Source organism: Pipistrellus kuhlii, unplaced genomic scaffold (genome assembly GCF_014108245.1).
Source record: "Pipistrellus kuhlii isolate mPipKuh1 unplaced genomic scaffold, mPipKuh1.p scaffold_m20_p_58, whole genome shotgun sequence".
Classification (NCBI taxonomy): Eukaryota; Metazoa; Chordata; class Mammalia; order Chiroptera; family Vespertilionidae; genus Pipistrellus; species Pipistrellus kuhlii.
The window spans coordinates 58,385-74,318 of NW_023425560.1; the positions used below are offsets into that span (position 1 = coordinate 58,385).

The 15,934-nt window shown below is 60.3% G+C and overlaps 2 protein-coding genes across 5 annotated transcripts in view; both read left to right on the plus strand.

The window, feature by feature from the left end:
- Positions 1–15,934, plus strand: part of SPON2 (spondin 2) — a 17,900-nt gene continuing 1,966 nt past the window's right edge. The window contains exons 1-7 of one of the 3 annotated variants that reach the window (XM_036417072.2): positions 1–279; positions 688–913; positions 1,225–1,448; positions 1,534–1,725; positions 2,025–2,199; positions 3,336–3,549; positions 13,987–13,996. In XM_036417072.2, coding sequence (XP_036272965.1) covers positions 691–913; positions 1,225–1,448; positions 1,534–1,725; positions 2,025–2,199; positions 3,336–3,520 — 999 coding nt within the window. In that variant the 5' untranslated portion in view covers positions 1–279; positions 688–690 and the 3' untranslated portion in view covers positions 3,521–3,549; positions 13,987–13,996. Of the gene's footprint in view, positions 280–687; positions 914–1,224; positions 1,449–1,533; positions 1,726–2,024; positions 2,200–3,335; positions 4,031–13,986; positions 13,997–15,934 lie in introns of those variants that run through there. The other 2 variants (XM_045573962.1, XM_045573961.1) reach the window with 2 other exon arrangements.
- The window catches only part of LOC118707144 (transmembrane emp24 domain-containing protein 11), a 17,428-nt gene continuing 12,139 nt past the window's right edge, over positions 10,646–15,934 (plus strand). The window contains exon 1 of one of the 2 annotated variants that reach the window (XM_045573965.1): positions 10,646–10,992. In XM_045573965.1, coding sequence (XP_045429921.1) covers positions 10,869–10,992 — 124 coding nt within the window. In that variant the 5' untranslated portion in view covers positions 10,646–10,868. The remainder of the gene's footprint in view (positions 10,993–15,934) is intronic. The other variant, XM_036417073.2, reaches the window with a different exon arrangement.

Genomic DNA, 15,934 nt, shown 5'->3' on the forward strand with positions numbered 1-15,934 from the left:
GGGAGGGGAAGACAAAGAAAGGGGTGCGGCAACTGGCAGGCACCCGACCGGAGCAGAGTGACCTCAGCGCGGGAGCAGCCTCTCAGCCTCAGAGCCGGCGGCCAGGGCAGCTGCGGGGCACACACAGTCCCTTTCTCCTCTGCGCTCCGCCGGCCGCAGGGGGGACCCGGGCCCGCTGGCCAGCCCGGTGCCACCCTCAGCACAAATTGGAGCGCTGGGCTCTTGTGGGGACCATCCCAGGCCACAGCCCAGCTGCCTGCCTTCCTGCTGCTCCTCTGGGTGAGTACCTCGGGTGCGCCTCCCACCCCAACCCCTAAGTCACCGGCCTCGCGGCATTCCCCACCCGACAGAAACCCGCAGCACGCCGGAGGGAGGCCCGGGCTGGCACAGTGAGGCCAAAGGCTGACCCCCAGGTTCGGGGTTCCCTCGGACGGCAACACCAGAAGTGTGTAACTGGGGATACCACGCCTGGGCGCCAGGACCCCACACCTGCCGGGCACCCTAGGCTCCTAGACACACACCTGCACATCCAGCTTCCACCCTCCAGAATGGGGCCAGGCCCAGCCGGAGCGGAGCAGAGGCGGAGCAGGGGGGGCGGCTCAGGCCGTCCGAGTCCCTGTCTGGGCTGGCACACAGAGGGTGCCTGGGGCCCAGCTGTGCAGCCGGTGGAGCTCACCCCTCTTCTAGGTGATGGACACCCGGACCCCGGCCGCCGCCCAGGGCAGGGCCCTCTGGGCTCTCCTCCTGGCCACACTTGGCACCACAGCCGGCCAGCCGCTGCGGGGAGACTCCGTGTGCACGGCCCGGCCCCTGGCCAAGTACCGCATCACCTTCACGGGCAAGTGGAGCCAGACGGCCTTTCCCAAGCAGTACCCACTGTTCCGGCCGCCCGCACAATGGTCTTCCCTGCTGGGTAAGCGCAGCCCTGCCCCTGCCTGGCACGTCCACGGAGGGGGACGGCACCTGGCAGCGGCACCACCCCTCGCGGTTTGGGGGCACTCCAATCCAACTCCCTTCGGTGCCGGCTGTGTTTGCCGGACGCCGACTGCATGCTGGCCGGTGATGGCCGGGCTCCGGGTGGGAGGCAGGACGGCCACTGAGCTGGTCACCGGCAGTGTCTCCGGGCAGCACGAGGCTCCAGGGTGTCCCCATGTAATGGGGGGGGGCGGGGAACGGGGGGTGCGCTCACGTGGGGCGGCTGCTCACGCAGCATCGGGCCCACAGGGGCAGCGCACAGCTCCGACTACAGCATGTGGCGGGAGAACCAGTACGCCAGCAACGGGCTGCGGGACTTCGCGGAGCGGGGCGAGGCCTGGGCCCTGATGAAGGAGATCGAGGCGGCCGGCGAGGAGCTCCAGAGCGTGCACGAGGTGTTCTCGGCCCCCGCCGTGCCCAGCGGCGTGGGGCACACCTCCGCGGAGTTCGAGGTGCACGCCCGGCACTCACTGGTAGGTGCAGGTGGTGGGCAGGAGGGCAGAGGCGTGGGCGTGGGCGTGGCGGCTACCCGGCTGAGCCCTGCCCCCGCCCCCGCAGGTGTCCTTTGTGGTCCGGATTGTCCCCAGCCCCGACTGGTTTGTGGGCGTCGACAGCCTGGACCTGTGTGACGGGAACCGCTGGAGGGAGCAGGTCACCGTGGACCTTTTCCCACATGACGCGGGGACAGACAGCGGCTTCACCTTCTCCTCCCCCAACTTCGCGACCATCCCGCAAGACACGGTGACCGAGGTGAGGGACGGGAGGCGGTCACAGCGCTGGCCACTCGGGCAGCTCCTGTTTCCCAGCTTTGTCTCTTGTTGGGACAGCATCCTGTCCGTAGGGTCACGGTGAACAGGGGTGTGCAGGATGGGGGTGGGTAACGAGGTGGGGGCCCGGACCATGAGCCAGGCGCCCCGATGGGCCGCGAAGGCCGGGGGGGGGGGGTGTCCACGCTGCCCTGTGGCTCCCACCTGGGCCAAGCACACAGCAGGTGCAGGTGGGCTTCTGGGCCTCCGGCCGAGCTGACAGCCCTTCTCCTGTCTCCCCAGATCACCTCCTCCTCTCCCAGCCACCCGGCAAACTCCTTCTACTACCCGCGGCTGAAGGCCCTGCCCCCCATCGCCAGGGTGACCCTGGTGCGTCTCCGGCAGAGCCCCAGGGCCTTCGTGCCTCCCGCCATCGACCTGGCCGGCAGGGGCAACGAGATCGGGGACGGTCTCTCGGGTAAGCCCAGTCCCTCCTCCACTACCGCCCTCCCTGCCCTCAGGCCCGCGGGAGCCGCCACGCCACCTCTGGCGCCGGGGGCCGAGAACCCCTCGGTGAGCGGGTCACACGGGCTGAGCTCAGCTTTCACGGCAACGGCAGCGCGACGCCCAGCCCTGCACCGGCTTCACCTCTCACCCAAGAGTAACCCTGAAGCGCTGTCCCAAGAGGGACTGTCTGACGTGGCAATAACACCCTCTCACACCCCTCACTCTCCGGAGGCCAGCCGCCCACGTGACCCCACAGGGAGTGACGGTCCAGGGGCCAGGTCACGTCGTCCACCCCCATGGTGCTCCCCTGCAGCACTCCAACCTGCCATGGAGGGCACCCCATTCTAAGCCAGGCTTTGGGGGGGATTGCCCACCACCAGGCTGGGCCAGGACCCCAGCAACACCAGGGGCAGGGAGGGAGTCACACCAGGGAGAGGCCACCGATGCTCAGACAGCCCAGGGCCCCGAGCTCAGGTTTCAGCACAAACCTCCGGGGTCCTGGTGGTTCACAGCAGGTGCTGCGAGAAGATGGGGTTTTGGGGGTTCCAAGCATTTGGGGCAGGACAACTTGGGGTTTGGCGGTTCAGAGCATTCTGTGAGGATGACTAGAATTCTGGGAGACGTGGTAATTGGTTGATTCAAGCTCTAAACTTACCTACATTGGTAAGTGCAGCCGAAAGGAGGCGGGAGGGAGGCCCAGTCCCCCAGAAGACGGCAGACGGGAAGGGCGTCACTAAGCGGACCCCTCGGTGCCTCCACGGCAGACGTGGAGGTGGCCTGCCCAAGGGGGCAGATCCTGTGTCAGGCCTGTTGAGTGCGGGGCCATGGTCTCGGCCAGCTCTGAGCGGGTCAGTGACTGGGCTCACAGCAGGGCCCCCTCCCCAGGAATGTGGGCCCCTGCTGCCTGTGGGAGGAGCATGAAGCCAGGTCGTCTCCGTGGTCCCTCAGGAGGGGGGCGGCCTTTCCTGTCACGGACTGAGCCACACTGCGAAGGCACTTCCTCTCCACTCCGCGGTCTGGAGCTGGGCTCACGGGCGACCACCCCGGGGTGCCCTTCTGCCACCAGCTCCTCCTCCCCGCGCTCACGGCCCTCTGTGCTTGGTCCAGCTCCAGAGACGCCGCTGGACTGCGAGGTCTCCCTCTGGTCGTCCTGGGGGCTGTGCGAGGGCCTGTGCAGGAAGATGGGAGCCAGGATCCGGACGCGCTATGTCCGCGTGCAGCCGGCCAACCACGGGGCACCCTGCCCTGCGCTGGAAGAGGAGGCCCAGTGCGTCCCTGACAACTGTGTGTGAGCCCTGAGCCAGGCTGGCCGCCCCGCAGCGTCACCTGAGCCGCACTGCGGACCGGCCGCTCTGCACAGCGCCCGCGGGCTGGAGGGGCATCGGAGCAGGCGTCTCCTTCCTGCAAGTCCCCCTCGTGGCTGTGGCCCCACGTCCTAAGGTCCGCTCGTGTGGAGACGCACACGTCTGCTCTAACCCACGTCCGGCGCGTACGCCACCGTGCGGCTGTGGTCCTCCGTGCCCAATGCCTGGCTGGGTGCCCTGCAGGACAGCCACCCGCCCCGGCCCAGGAGCGCGAGCCGCACGAGCTGGCTGTGAAATACCTCGGTCCTGGTGCCCGGGCACCGCTGGCACAGGAGCCCTCACCATGTCTGCTCCTCAGAGCAAGGCTGCCCGGGCACTGGCTGCTCCTGGCATCCAAGCAGTGACGCCATAGAAGATAAAAAGGGGTCAGGCTGGGGTATCTCACCTGGCATTGTCACATGACTGATCTTGCACTTGAATAAAGACTATGATTCCTGACATTGGTGGCCATCGCCTGGCGGGCACTGCACGAGGGCAGACGAGGGCCGCCCACCTGCCCCGGAGCAGGGTCTCCCCCAGACTTCCTTGAAGAGCACACAGCGTGAGAACATGAAATCATGGTGCCAGGCTCCCTGCACATCTGCAGTCCCCTCCCCAGGCCCCCACCTCAGAGATGGCCCTGACGGCTCACCGCTTGCCTGCCCTGGCCCTTGTCTGAGGTTGGGGGTTCGAAACCTTGTGCTACCAGCATGGACCCCTCAGGGACACCCCAGGGAGCGGAGTGGAGGCTGGGCTGGGCCTCAGAGGACAGCGGGAGATGGAGACACTTTCAGGCCTTTATTCTTCCTGCTTGGGTTCCTCTCTCACCCACCCTGCAGCCAGGGGTTGGAGAGGGCCCCCCCCAGGGAGGCCCCCTTATGCCTTCCAGGACCCAGGGGCCATATTGCTGGCCCTCTCAGGAACGGGGGCTCAGCTCCCCCTTGACACAGCCAGTTCCTGGCCGGGAGATGCCCCTTCCCCTCCCTGACAGGCCTTCCTGCAAACTCGACCTCAGCGCCCTTCCATCCTCGGCAGACACCCCCTCCTTGGCCCCATTCCTCTCTCCGGATTCCGATCCCCAAAGGTCACCTTGACCCTCGGCCTTGGGGCAGAAGGAGGGAAAGCAGCTGCCTGTGACCATTTTGCTGAAGGCCTGGGGTTTGGGGGGAGGGCGGGTGAAGGCCCAGCAAGTGCCTTAAACACGCGCTCACGCCTGAAGTGCTGCTAACAGACTGGCAGTGTCCCTGAGGGAGGCACTGTTCTGCGGAATGTTCTGGGCATATAATCTTGGGGCTCCCCTCAGAGACGCTTCCTGACAGCGCTCCCCAGGCCTCGTGCTGGGTGCCTGCGCACGGGCACCCTTGCCCCTAGGAGCTGGCCTTGCAGGCTCCTGGCGAACGGTTTGGGGTGAAGGGCACCCACTTGCTGACAGTCACACAGCACCGCTTGGGCACGTGGCAGACACGGCAAATGCTTGTTAAATGAGCAGAGACTCCACTCTCCTCGTCTGTTTTGCAGGAGTCTGACAAGGAGCACATAAGATACAGACAAAATGAGACACCCTTTTATTATAAAAAGTAATGCCCCGCCGAAACCGGTTTGGCTCAGTGGTAGAGCGTCGATCTGCGGAACGAAAGGTCCCAGGTTCGATTCCGGTCAGGGGCATGTATGTTGGTCGCGGGCACATCCCCAGTGGGGGGTGTGCAAGAGGCAGCTGGTCGATGTTCCTCTCTCATCGACGTTTCTAGCTCTCTATCTCTCTCCCTTCCTCTCTGTAAAAAATCAATAAAATATATTAAAAATTAAAAAAAAGTAATGCCCTGACCAAGCGGCAGAAGCACAGAATTCCTCCAAGGCCCAAACAGCCAGCAGCCGCTGGGAAAGCACAGCACACGCAGGAGCCAGACTCCGCCCTGGACGCCCCGCTGGCCTGGGCTGTCCGAGGCTCCCATCTCACAGCACCCTCTCCGCCGAGCGAAGAGCGAGCAAACAGCTGGCCCGCGAGGGCTCGGCCTCTCTTGCACGTGGCTCTGCAGAGAAGAAACCTGTCCCTGAAAATCCCTGAACGGCAGCCCTGCTCACGCACGCAGGCAGGAGCTGAACACCCGCTAAGAGTCTTGCTTGAAAGTTCCTGGGCTGGTGCCGCCCTGAGGCTCCTGAGGCCTGAGCACAAGTCCTCCCCGGAGACCCTGCCGTGCACTCGGGACTCACAGAATCCCCGCTGTAACCTGAGTTCACAGTCGGAACGCACGGACACACAGGAGTCAGCAGGGCCCCCTAAAGAGGGAACAGCAAACTGCAGTCAGACCCACCGTGCTAGGCGCGGGATTGTCACGGGGAGAACGCGATTGAGCACATGACTGTGTTATGCAGCCAGAGAGCGAACTTGAGAGCGTTCCACACAACCAAGCACAGACTTGACAGACTATATGTGACAGACCGACCGGCCGGCAGGCAGGTCTCCCAGGACCATGGACTCTATACAGGGCGTGTGCAGTCCCAAAAGCACACTGCAGGTGGGGCAGACAGAGCGGTACAAAGCCGTCGACACCGTGTTGCCTCCCCTCCTTCCGGGGCAGGGGGACAAGTGACAGGTGTCATTTGGGGCAGAACTTTTCCTGCTCATGTCAGATGCTCCAGACCCCAAAACGTGTGACAAGATGGAGGCACCTTCGCAGATGCTGCCTGGAGCTAACACACTGAGGCCGCCCCCTGGAGAGTGCCTTGAGCCTGCGGCCAACTTAGATACAACCTTTGTCCTGTTCAGGCACGGAGATTTGGAGGCAGAGGATGGAAGTAAACAGTAAAGGAATCTTGCGTTACACTGTGCTCAGCTCTGGAGAAGAGTGGTGACGATGGTGCTGGTGCTGGTGGATAGTAGTGATGATGGTGGTGGTGGTGACGGTGATGGTGGTGACGGTGATGATGATAGTAGGAATGCTGGTTATGATGATGATGATGGTGATGATGGTGGTGATGGTGCTGAAAACGATGACGACGACAGTGGTAGTGATGATGGTGGTGATAATGGTGATGGTGATGATGATGGTGACAGTGATGATAATGGTGATGGTGGTGGTGAGGATAACAGTGACAATGTGTTGATGACCGTGACAGTGGTGGTGATGATGGTGATGATGTGATGGTGGTGAAGATGATGGTGGTGGTGTTGACCCTAGTCACAACATTCAGTACTGGAAGGTTTTGGCTGCCTGGGTCAGCCCAGGGAGAGTGAGGGAATGAGGAGGACAGCTACACTCTGAGGCACAGGTGGGTTCAGGGTGCTACCATGCACTGGCCAAATGTGGTTGTCCCAGCATCTACTGTGATACCTGCAGGTCTCTCGCACAGGCTGGGAATGTGTGCCCTGGGCTTCGAGGGGCTGCCGGCTGGCCCAGCAGGGGTGGGACCCAGAGCTGGCACGTTGAGGAGGAGGCAGAAGTGATGTGCAGTGTTAAATACAGGAGGAAGGGAGGGTCATGGCAATGGTCCTCCGTGCTCAGCAACACCAAGCACGTGGCCAGGGCAGGGCGGATCAGCTGGTGGCATTGGGGGTAAGAAGGTAGGGGTGGAACATTGAGAAGTGATGGGAGGGGTGTCCTGGCAGAGATGGTGGACTGAACACTCACATCTAACCCCACGTCTGTCCACACTCCACTAAGACCACAGAAAAGGACGTGTGGATGGCATAACCCAGAGGCTGCCTTGGGCACTGGGTCTGCCCAGCGCTCTGAAAGGACCTCCCACCCCCTCCACCACCGCTACACACTCTGCTGGACCCTAACCCAGGGCGGAAACACCATCTGAGACACTGACATTCCATAAGAGGTCGGGAGAGCTCTCACTTCCTCCCACTTTCACAAATAAGCAAACAAAAGCATTAACTGGGCCTGGAGCAGAGGCACTGGGGTCAGGCCAACTATGTGAGCAGCTGGAAGGGCAGGGCCCCAGGGGCTGCTGCTGAGCGTGGGCCAGAGCAGAGTCCAGAAGACAGCCTGGCGCTCTCCTGCTCAACGGCCCTCCCAGCAGCGGTGTCCCTCGACACCAGGGAAGAGCAGATGGATTCTCTCTGCAGGAAGCTTCCCCAACTCCCAGTGGGGTCTCAGGCCATGAGTGCCCCCCAAAAGCCCCAGTTAAACCAAAAAGCAAGTCACTATAATTGATAGAAAGTAAACAGAAAAAACTCCCAATAGATTCTGAGAGCCAAGATAATGAAATGATTAGAACTAGAACACAGCAGCTACAACAGAAATGACCAATCAACAGGGATGATTATAAAGCAGGCGTCCTCAAACTTTTTAAAGTGGGGGCCAGATCACGGTCCCTCAGAGAGCTGGAGGGCCGGACTATATGAACTACTAATTCCTACTGTAACACCTCGGCTGCGCTCACTGCCCCCAAAACCTGGCGGGCCGGATCAGACTCCTCTGCGGGCGCATGTGGCCCGCGGGCCGCAGTTTGGAGACGCCTGTAAAGGAACAGCTACCTCTGGAAAGAAAAGACGGTGTGGGCCGCCAGGCCTCGGTCAGTGGGTTAAAGAGCCGATCCAGGCACAGATGGAGGAGGAGCTAGGGATCTGGAAGGCATTACTGGGACATTCCCCAGAATGCATCACAGAGGAGGCAAAGAGGCAGGAAACTTCCAGAAGATACGGAAGATAAGATGGGAAGCCTTACTCCTGACACTCTGAGGATATATCAGTGGTAGCGGAGAAAGCTAACATAGCAACAGCATCTGGAGAGCATTATGCTAAGTGAAATAAGCCAGTCAGTGAAAGATGAACACCACTTGATCTCACTCATTTATGGATCATAAAGAACATTACAAACTGTTGAACGAAAACAGATAGAGGCCAAGAAGTATCAAACAGACTATGAAACTACAGCGGGAAGATAGTGGAGGGTTTGGGGAGGTAAGAGATCAACCGAAGGACTTGTGTGCATGCATATAAGCACAGCCAACAGACGCAAGACACTGGGCGAGGGGGGACGAGGGCAGTGCGGAGGGGAGGCGGGGGAGGTCAGTGGGGGGAAAAGAGACATATGTACTACTATTTGTAACACCTTAAACAATAAAACTTTTTTTAAAAAGGTATCTTTACAACAAGAAAGCTAATAGATCTCAAACAGGACAGAGAAAAGCCACCACGCCCGTGCCCCACCAACACAGGAGACGGCCTTCAAAGGCCTGGAGCGGGGGCCGACCACCATGAAGGCATGTCTGCTGGAGCGACAGCATTTTCCAGCAGCAGCCACAGGGTCAGAGGCAGCCAACGCCGCTGTCTGCGTGCTGAGAGGAACTGTCAGCCGGAGCGGCGAGGCAGCACCGCTCCCAGGATGGAGCGCACGCTCTCCCGTGAAGAAAACCCGAGCTCACACCAGGCCCCCGCCGGGAAGGAGCTCCTGGAGGAGCGGCACAAAGCACCCCTCTGCCCTGGAAAAGCAACGCAGAGACAGCGTGGGAACAAACACCCTTCACCCGGCGTCTTAGTTGTACCGAAGGAGCCCAAGGCCGGGCCCAGGGAGCAGGAGGCGCGGTCCACCCGGGCCACCACCAGAATCGGTCCGACGCAATGCCCTGGAGCATGGAGTCTGAGGACGGCCAGCCACGCGGGGAAGACGTGGACAGCACAGCGTGTTTATTTTGCTCAACATCATCTCTTAGCACAGGAGCAGCTGCCCGTCCGGACTCCAGCCAGGGCCGGGCGGCTGTGCCTGCTCCTGGAGCAGCCTACGTGCAGCCTGCAGGGACCAGGTGGGCAACAGGGCCTTGTCGGCCAGGGATCTGTGCACAGACTGGTGACTGGTGCTTCTGATCACAGCGATGGGGGGAGGAAGCGCGGGGGGGGGGGGGGTGTTTTACAAGCCCCGCCCTCTCCAGGGGAAGCGGCTTGCAGGAGATTTAAAGAGCTGGTCTCCTTTTCTGTCCCCTCCCCCTTAATTTTTCACTTTTTCCCCTTTCAGAGCCAAACAGGAGGAGAAGGTATTAAAACAGCTGTGCACACAGGGAAAGCGAGAGTGACTGGGCATGCTGGGGGACGTCTCAGGAGAGACTGAGGGGACCTTAAGGCCATCCTCCGGAGGCCTTGACAGAGACAGCCTACAGCACTGGAACAGTAGTAACAGACAGCACCCTGGGAAGGGGAGGATGTGGTTTCCAGAGTTACCACGAGAGTCCATCCAAACAGCTGGTGCCCAACAAATGATCACGGGCTACAGAGAAATAGGAAGGTACGGCCGGTTCAAAGGAAAAGACTAAGTCAACGAAGTTGCCCGTGAAAAAGCTCTAATGGCAGATCTAGCAGACAAAGGCCTTTTGTAAAGATGCTCAGAAAGACTTTGAAACCAGCGTCCGGTTCGGTCCCACAATGCAGTTATGCGAATGTCACCACTGGGCGGGGCTGGGCGATGGGCACAGGGGGCCTCTCTGCACTCTTTTTTTTTTGTTTGTTTTAAATATATTTTATTGATTTTTTACAGAGAGGAGGAGAGAGGGATAGAGAGCTAGAAACGTCTATGAGAGAGAAACATTGACCAGCTGCCTCTTGCACCCCCCCCCCCCCACTGGGGATGTGCCTGCAACTAATGTACATGCGCTTGACCGGAATTGAACCCAGGACCTTTCAGTCCGCAGACCGACGCTCTACCACTGAGCCAAACCGGTTTCAGCACTCTCTGCCACTTTCTGGGGGTCTAGAAGTATACAAGGATTAAAAAGTTTAACTTAAACTAAAAGAAAAAATAATTTAAAAAATTAAAGCTCAGGAAATACACTGGATGCCAGAACGGAAAGGACCTGACGGATCGCACGGGCGATTTTAACACGTTTCTTTAAAAGAAGGAAACGGACTCGGGCGCCTTGTCCAGGGCATGGCCTCGGAGTGCAGCACATCTCGCCTCAGCAGCCGGCTGTTCCTCTGGCACGTTCCGCCGGCTCCCTCCGCTGGACCCTCCTCTCCGCTCTGACCCCCGGAAACGGCCCGCGGGCGTGGTCCCCGGGCAGCTGCGGGCGTGGCGCTCGGTTCCCCTGGCCCACGTGGTCCTTCGTCCGTTAGAACGCTGAAGCCATCACACACAGGCGGGCAGGCGGTGATGGCATCGGGCTGGGAAGCCGGGCACAGACGCCTTGTTCCCTGGGCCGGGCTGCCATCGCCCGCCCCAGGGAAGCCAGCACATGTCGCTTCTCACGGCAATCGATGCACACACGTGTCGGAGGAAGCACAAACACTCCCTGAGCAGCGCACCTGAGACCGATCCGTCTCAAACAAGCACCCCCGGGAGTGGCTGAAGCAGCCGAAATGCGAGCGCTGGCGTTTGTGCTGCGTTTCTGTTTCCCCCTTTCCACCGCCTTTTACTTCCACGCCGGGGAGCGAGAGGAGAAGTGCATCATCGAAGACATCCCCAGCGACACGCTGATCACAGGTAGGTGGGGTGCCGTGGCCGCCGGCCCGAGCGTGCACTGTGGGCAGAGCGCGCCACGCCGTGCGTTTCCTCCAGATGGTCTATGCGGTCGTGCGGAGCCAACGTGAGGGGGTCTGAGAGTGACCGGCATATTCATAAACAGGAAGCACAGAGGCAGCACCACAGAGTGCAAGCCTGATCTGTTTTTCCGTTGTCATGTTTCCTTCAGTGAGAGACTGATGCCAGCAATTCTGCTAGGTATGGCTGCGTTCTCCGAAGACACGCGAGGGCCCTGGGCAGCTCCGGGAAAACAGACAAAACAGATGCTAACGGGTCCTCTGAATGCCCACGTCCCACAGGGTGGGGCGGCGAGGGGCCTGACTGAGGCCGCTGCCCAGGCCGGCTGCCCACGCAGCCTGCCACCACCTCGGGCACGGCTGCTCGCGCCCATCCCACCCGTACGCCCGGCCCCGCGAAGCCTCCCTGGCCTGCTGAGAGGAAGCACGTGGCAGGGCTCAGGGTGGCACAGGAAACCCAGGGTATTCAACGTTCAACATCAAACGCCCCGATCTCCATGCAGAAAAGGAAAAGAGGGGGTGCGAACCGCTCGTTCTTTGCCGGGCTGGTCACGCGTGTGTATGTGCAGTCACTCCAGGGCGTGGCGTCAGGCCCTCCTGCGTCCTTGGCCTCCACACGGGGGAGTTCTACTGCAAACGCCAAGATCCATCCTGCCAAAGCCCCTCCTGGCACCTGCCAGGGCAGAGGCGGCAGCTGCGGTGTGGGACGGACCTCGGGGACGGGTCGCCTGCAAAGCAGGCCCAGAGGCCCTGGTGGCAGAGCCCCGCAGTGGCCGCGGCACGGTGGGCATGGGCTGGGCTGGCACTGCGGAGCGTCGCCAGGTTCGCGTCCCAGCTCCGCCGTCCGACAGCTACGTGCCCTTAGGCAAGCGATCTGGCCTCTCTGCTTCACGGGTAAACGGCATGAAATAACAGTAACCACCATTAATTTGGTTGTGATGACGCCTGGATTAATGGGGTAAGGCTCGCAGGACTCAACCGCACACTCCCCTGACCCCGACTCTTCACCTCAGGGATGCCCAGCTCCCGGGGCAAGCCCAGTGGTGGGCGATCGCTGTCCCAGGAACCGGGAGCCTCTCAGCCTGCGTGAAGGGGTGGCGGGCAGTAGGAGAAACAGGAGTAGCCTACCTCCCCTTCGCCCACTGCCTGAGGCCACGAGCTGGGCGGACTTGGCCCAGGGCACGCTCGCTGGCAGGGCGCCCGAGCATCACCTGACCCCGGGAGGGTCTGAGGCAGGAGGCCGAGGCCAGCGGGGGTCTGCGCTGCCAGGAGCAGGTCCCGGTCTGGCCGCCCCTCCGCCCCAATCAGGGCCTCTCTTCGTCCTTGTCCCCCATGAACATTGGGACCACCCCCTCCTGGTCCTCGCTGCCTCCAGCTGCCCCTCTGCCCTGCCTGCCCCCGCCTCCGTCTGCTCGCCCCGCTGTCCCCTCTGGACCCAGCACCCCGTGCAATTATTTACTCAGCTTCCAAAGTCCACTGTCACCACAGGGACAACTGGGCAATGTGCCCGGTCACCTGCTCACATTTTCTTTAACAGAGAACGTGGCCCTCAAGTCCCAGAGGTGTAAGATGCTAATAGAGAACGGGGGGCGGGAAAGGCAGGAAAGAGGGGTCAGCAGGACAAACGGAAACAGACAGAAGAACGAAGGCGGAAGCCCGGCTCCTGTGACACTGCGCTGCGTGAACGTGGACAGCGCTCCCGGAGAAGACAGATCCACTGGGTCTAAAAACAAAACACTTTCCCAATGAAACCCTCACTCAGGGAGGAATGAGAGGAAAAGAGGAAAGACATGCAAATGTGGGCGAAGGAGAGTGGGTGTGCGGGGACATGCAGAAAACCCGTCTCCCAGAGATAAGGGACTCTGGGCCCCCTTTAGAAGGCATCTGAGCACACCCGTGTGACCACGGTCCGGTGGCCACAGCCAGGCCGCTCCTCAGCAGCCCACTGTGTACACGTGCCACGTGTCAGAAGAGCATGTCTCACAATACAGTTCTGACACGTTTCTTTAAACCCCTTTCGTGAAAAAGCTTTGCTTCCTGTTCGCTGTGCGCTGTGTCCCCGGTGTGTGTCTTCAGCGAGGACCTGGCCGGTTCGCCGGCTGGCCGCGGGGACCGCCTGACGCTGTGGGCCAGGAGCTCGGCACCTGTGCTGCCGGCGCCGGGAAGGGCTCCACGCTTCCCAGCTCACTGGCCCGGCACAACACCTTCGCCACGGTGACGTCCCGGGGTCCACCTGGTGCACGCTCGGTCGTGAGCATACTTGGTTCAGGAAAGCCGATCCAGACCGCCCTGAGGTTTAACTTTCAGATCGCCGCTAAAGGGACAGACAGACGGTTCCTGGGAGCCCGCGGGGCCCTGAGGCTGGGAGGAACACAGCCAGCTGCTGCTTCTCTCCTCACAGCCCGAGGGCCGATCTCGCCCACGAAAGGCACGCCGGGCGTGCCCAGAGCCCTCGGAGCCGGCACCAAACCTCCCGAGTGGGCTTTGCTCCCTGGGACTGAAAATAGCCGGCCGGCCGGGAACATGAGCTCGGCCCGCCTCCCCCGTGGGCAGCTGGGGCCCACAGCGAACAGAGACCGATCTGGGATCGAGGCGCGACGTGCTTTGCAGCTGCCTCTGCTGCCCGGTAGCCGGTGACTCTGAGCTGTTTCCCTATCTGTAACCGGGAGCTGCACCTGCCCGGAGGACACCTGGCAGGAGGTGACCGGCCGCAGGTGTTTATCACCGTCGGGCCCCGCCCCCTTGGACTCTGTCCCCGACCCTGTCACCTGGCCTCCCCGGAGAAGCAGGTGTGGCTGCCACTGCGGCTCACGTCCCTCCCCCAAGGGAAGAACACGTCCTGAGAGCAGAGAAGACACGGGCACTCCCTTCCCGGGAGCTGAGAGGGCAACAGCGGGACCGAGGGCCACCCAGGCCAGGGCGCCGGGGTCAAACGCAGTTGCTTGGGAATGTGCTTAGAAGTGCAAAGTCAAATGTACAATATTCTGCGTTTGTATAGAGCTTCTCTGAGCTCTCTTAGCACTGCTCTCTAAGAACACGTGCCAGACGGTCTTAATGAAAAGGGAGAGGAGCAGCAGGCAGGCACTTCTGGAGGGGCCTCGTGTAGGTGCCGGCTGCCAGCTGGGTGAGTTCTGAAACCACTTGCTGGTCCTTGCACACATGTTTTTTAAAAATAAGGCTGTTAGTCCCTTAGAAAAGGCAGCACTGAGAGCAATCGAGTGGTGCCACGGAGCACAGAGATCATGAAAAATAAAATAATTAGAATTATGAACCAGTGCATTTGCTCTTGGTTGCTCCCTTTCAAAGATCCCAGATAGGACTCTGCGCTCAGCCACAAACCAGGGTGGTGTGTGCTGTTTCTCTAGAGCAGAACGCATCAGGGAGCAGGAAACATTAAATGGCTGCTCTAATTTAGGCCTAGAAGAACGTTTAAGGAGATAGAAAGACGGTCACAAAATAGGGTGGAAAAACCAAGTTACCGAGAGTAGGTGCAGCCTCATCTCCTCTTTTTAAAATACATTTTTTACCGATTTCAGAGAGGAAGGAAAAGGACAGATAAAAACATCAGTGATGAGAGAGAACCATCGATCGGCTGCCTCCTGCACACCCCTTAGGGGACCGAGCCAGCAACCCGGGCCTGTGCCCTGACCAGGAATCCAACCATGACCTCCTGTTGCATAGGTTGATGCTTAACCACTGATCCACTCTGAGTGGGCAGCATCAGCTTATTTTTTATAAAATATATAATTTCTATTTCTAGGGAAAAGGTCTGGAGGATCATACTGAGCACAGAAAACTCCTAGGGCGGGGATTTTTTGCTTCCTAAAATTCCTACAATGGATGCATTTTATTTTTCTGATACTAAGTCGAGTGCCCATGGCTCCAGCCTCAAGGACTAGGGGTCAGGGACAGCACGTCAGGTCACAGGACAGGAATGAGAGCCTGGCCAGCGCGTCACTGCGCCGGGGAGGCCAGGGGAGGCATCAGTGTGCCTGGGGTCACGGGTCTGCACAGCCCCCGCTCTCAGCCGTGTCCACTGAAGGGACCCCGAGGAAGGGTGCCTGGCAGTGAGGCTGGCCGCTCGCTGTGTACCGAGCTGGGGGAACGTGCTTTGCGGGGAGAGCACAAGGCCCTGGACTCGGGACCTTGTCACTCGCTCAGCCTTTTGCTGTCGGGTGTTTGCAGAGGAGTCGTAGGGCCTGGGCCGCCTGCTCTGTGGCAGTGGGGACGATTGTGCCAGCATTACAGGGAGCTCACAGAAACACTGCCCAGTGAAAGCCACAAAACTGCCCAGAATCACGTATCAAGGCATGCACAGAGCCTACAATGTGCCAAGTCCTGTGTTAAGCAGCTGACAAATATTAAATCACTTTTTAAAAATGATTATTGATTTCAGAGAGAGAGGAGAGAGAGGGGGGAGAGGGAGAGGAACATCGACTTGTTGTTCCACTTATCTGTGCAGCCATCAGTTGGTTCTTGTATATGCCCTGGCCAGGGATCAAACCCACAGCCTTGGCACCCTGGGACGACACTCTGACCACTCAGCTACCAGGCCAGGACTTAGCTCACTCTTCATACCCTAGATACTTGCCTTCGCTATCTTGGTTTTACAAGATGGGGAGGCTGAGGCACAGTTCCATGTTCTGCCCATGTGCTCATGACTAGCCAGAAGCCCCTGCCCTGCCCTGTCCTGTCCCCTGGCAGCTCCACCCACACTAAGGCCAGCTCTCCCAGCATGCTTCTCTCCTGCCATCTGGTGGTAACTGAGGAACATGACATCTCCCTCCAGCTCCCCTTCCACCAGGGGCCCAGCGGGGGGCTTGGGGCTGGGTGAGGATGGCGAGAGAGAGCGAACAGAAACCACCTCTCGTTCTGATTACTCAGGC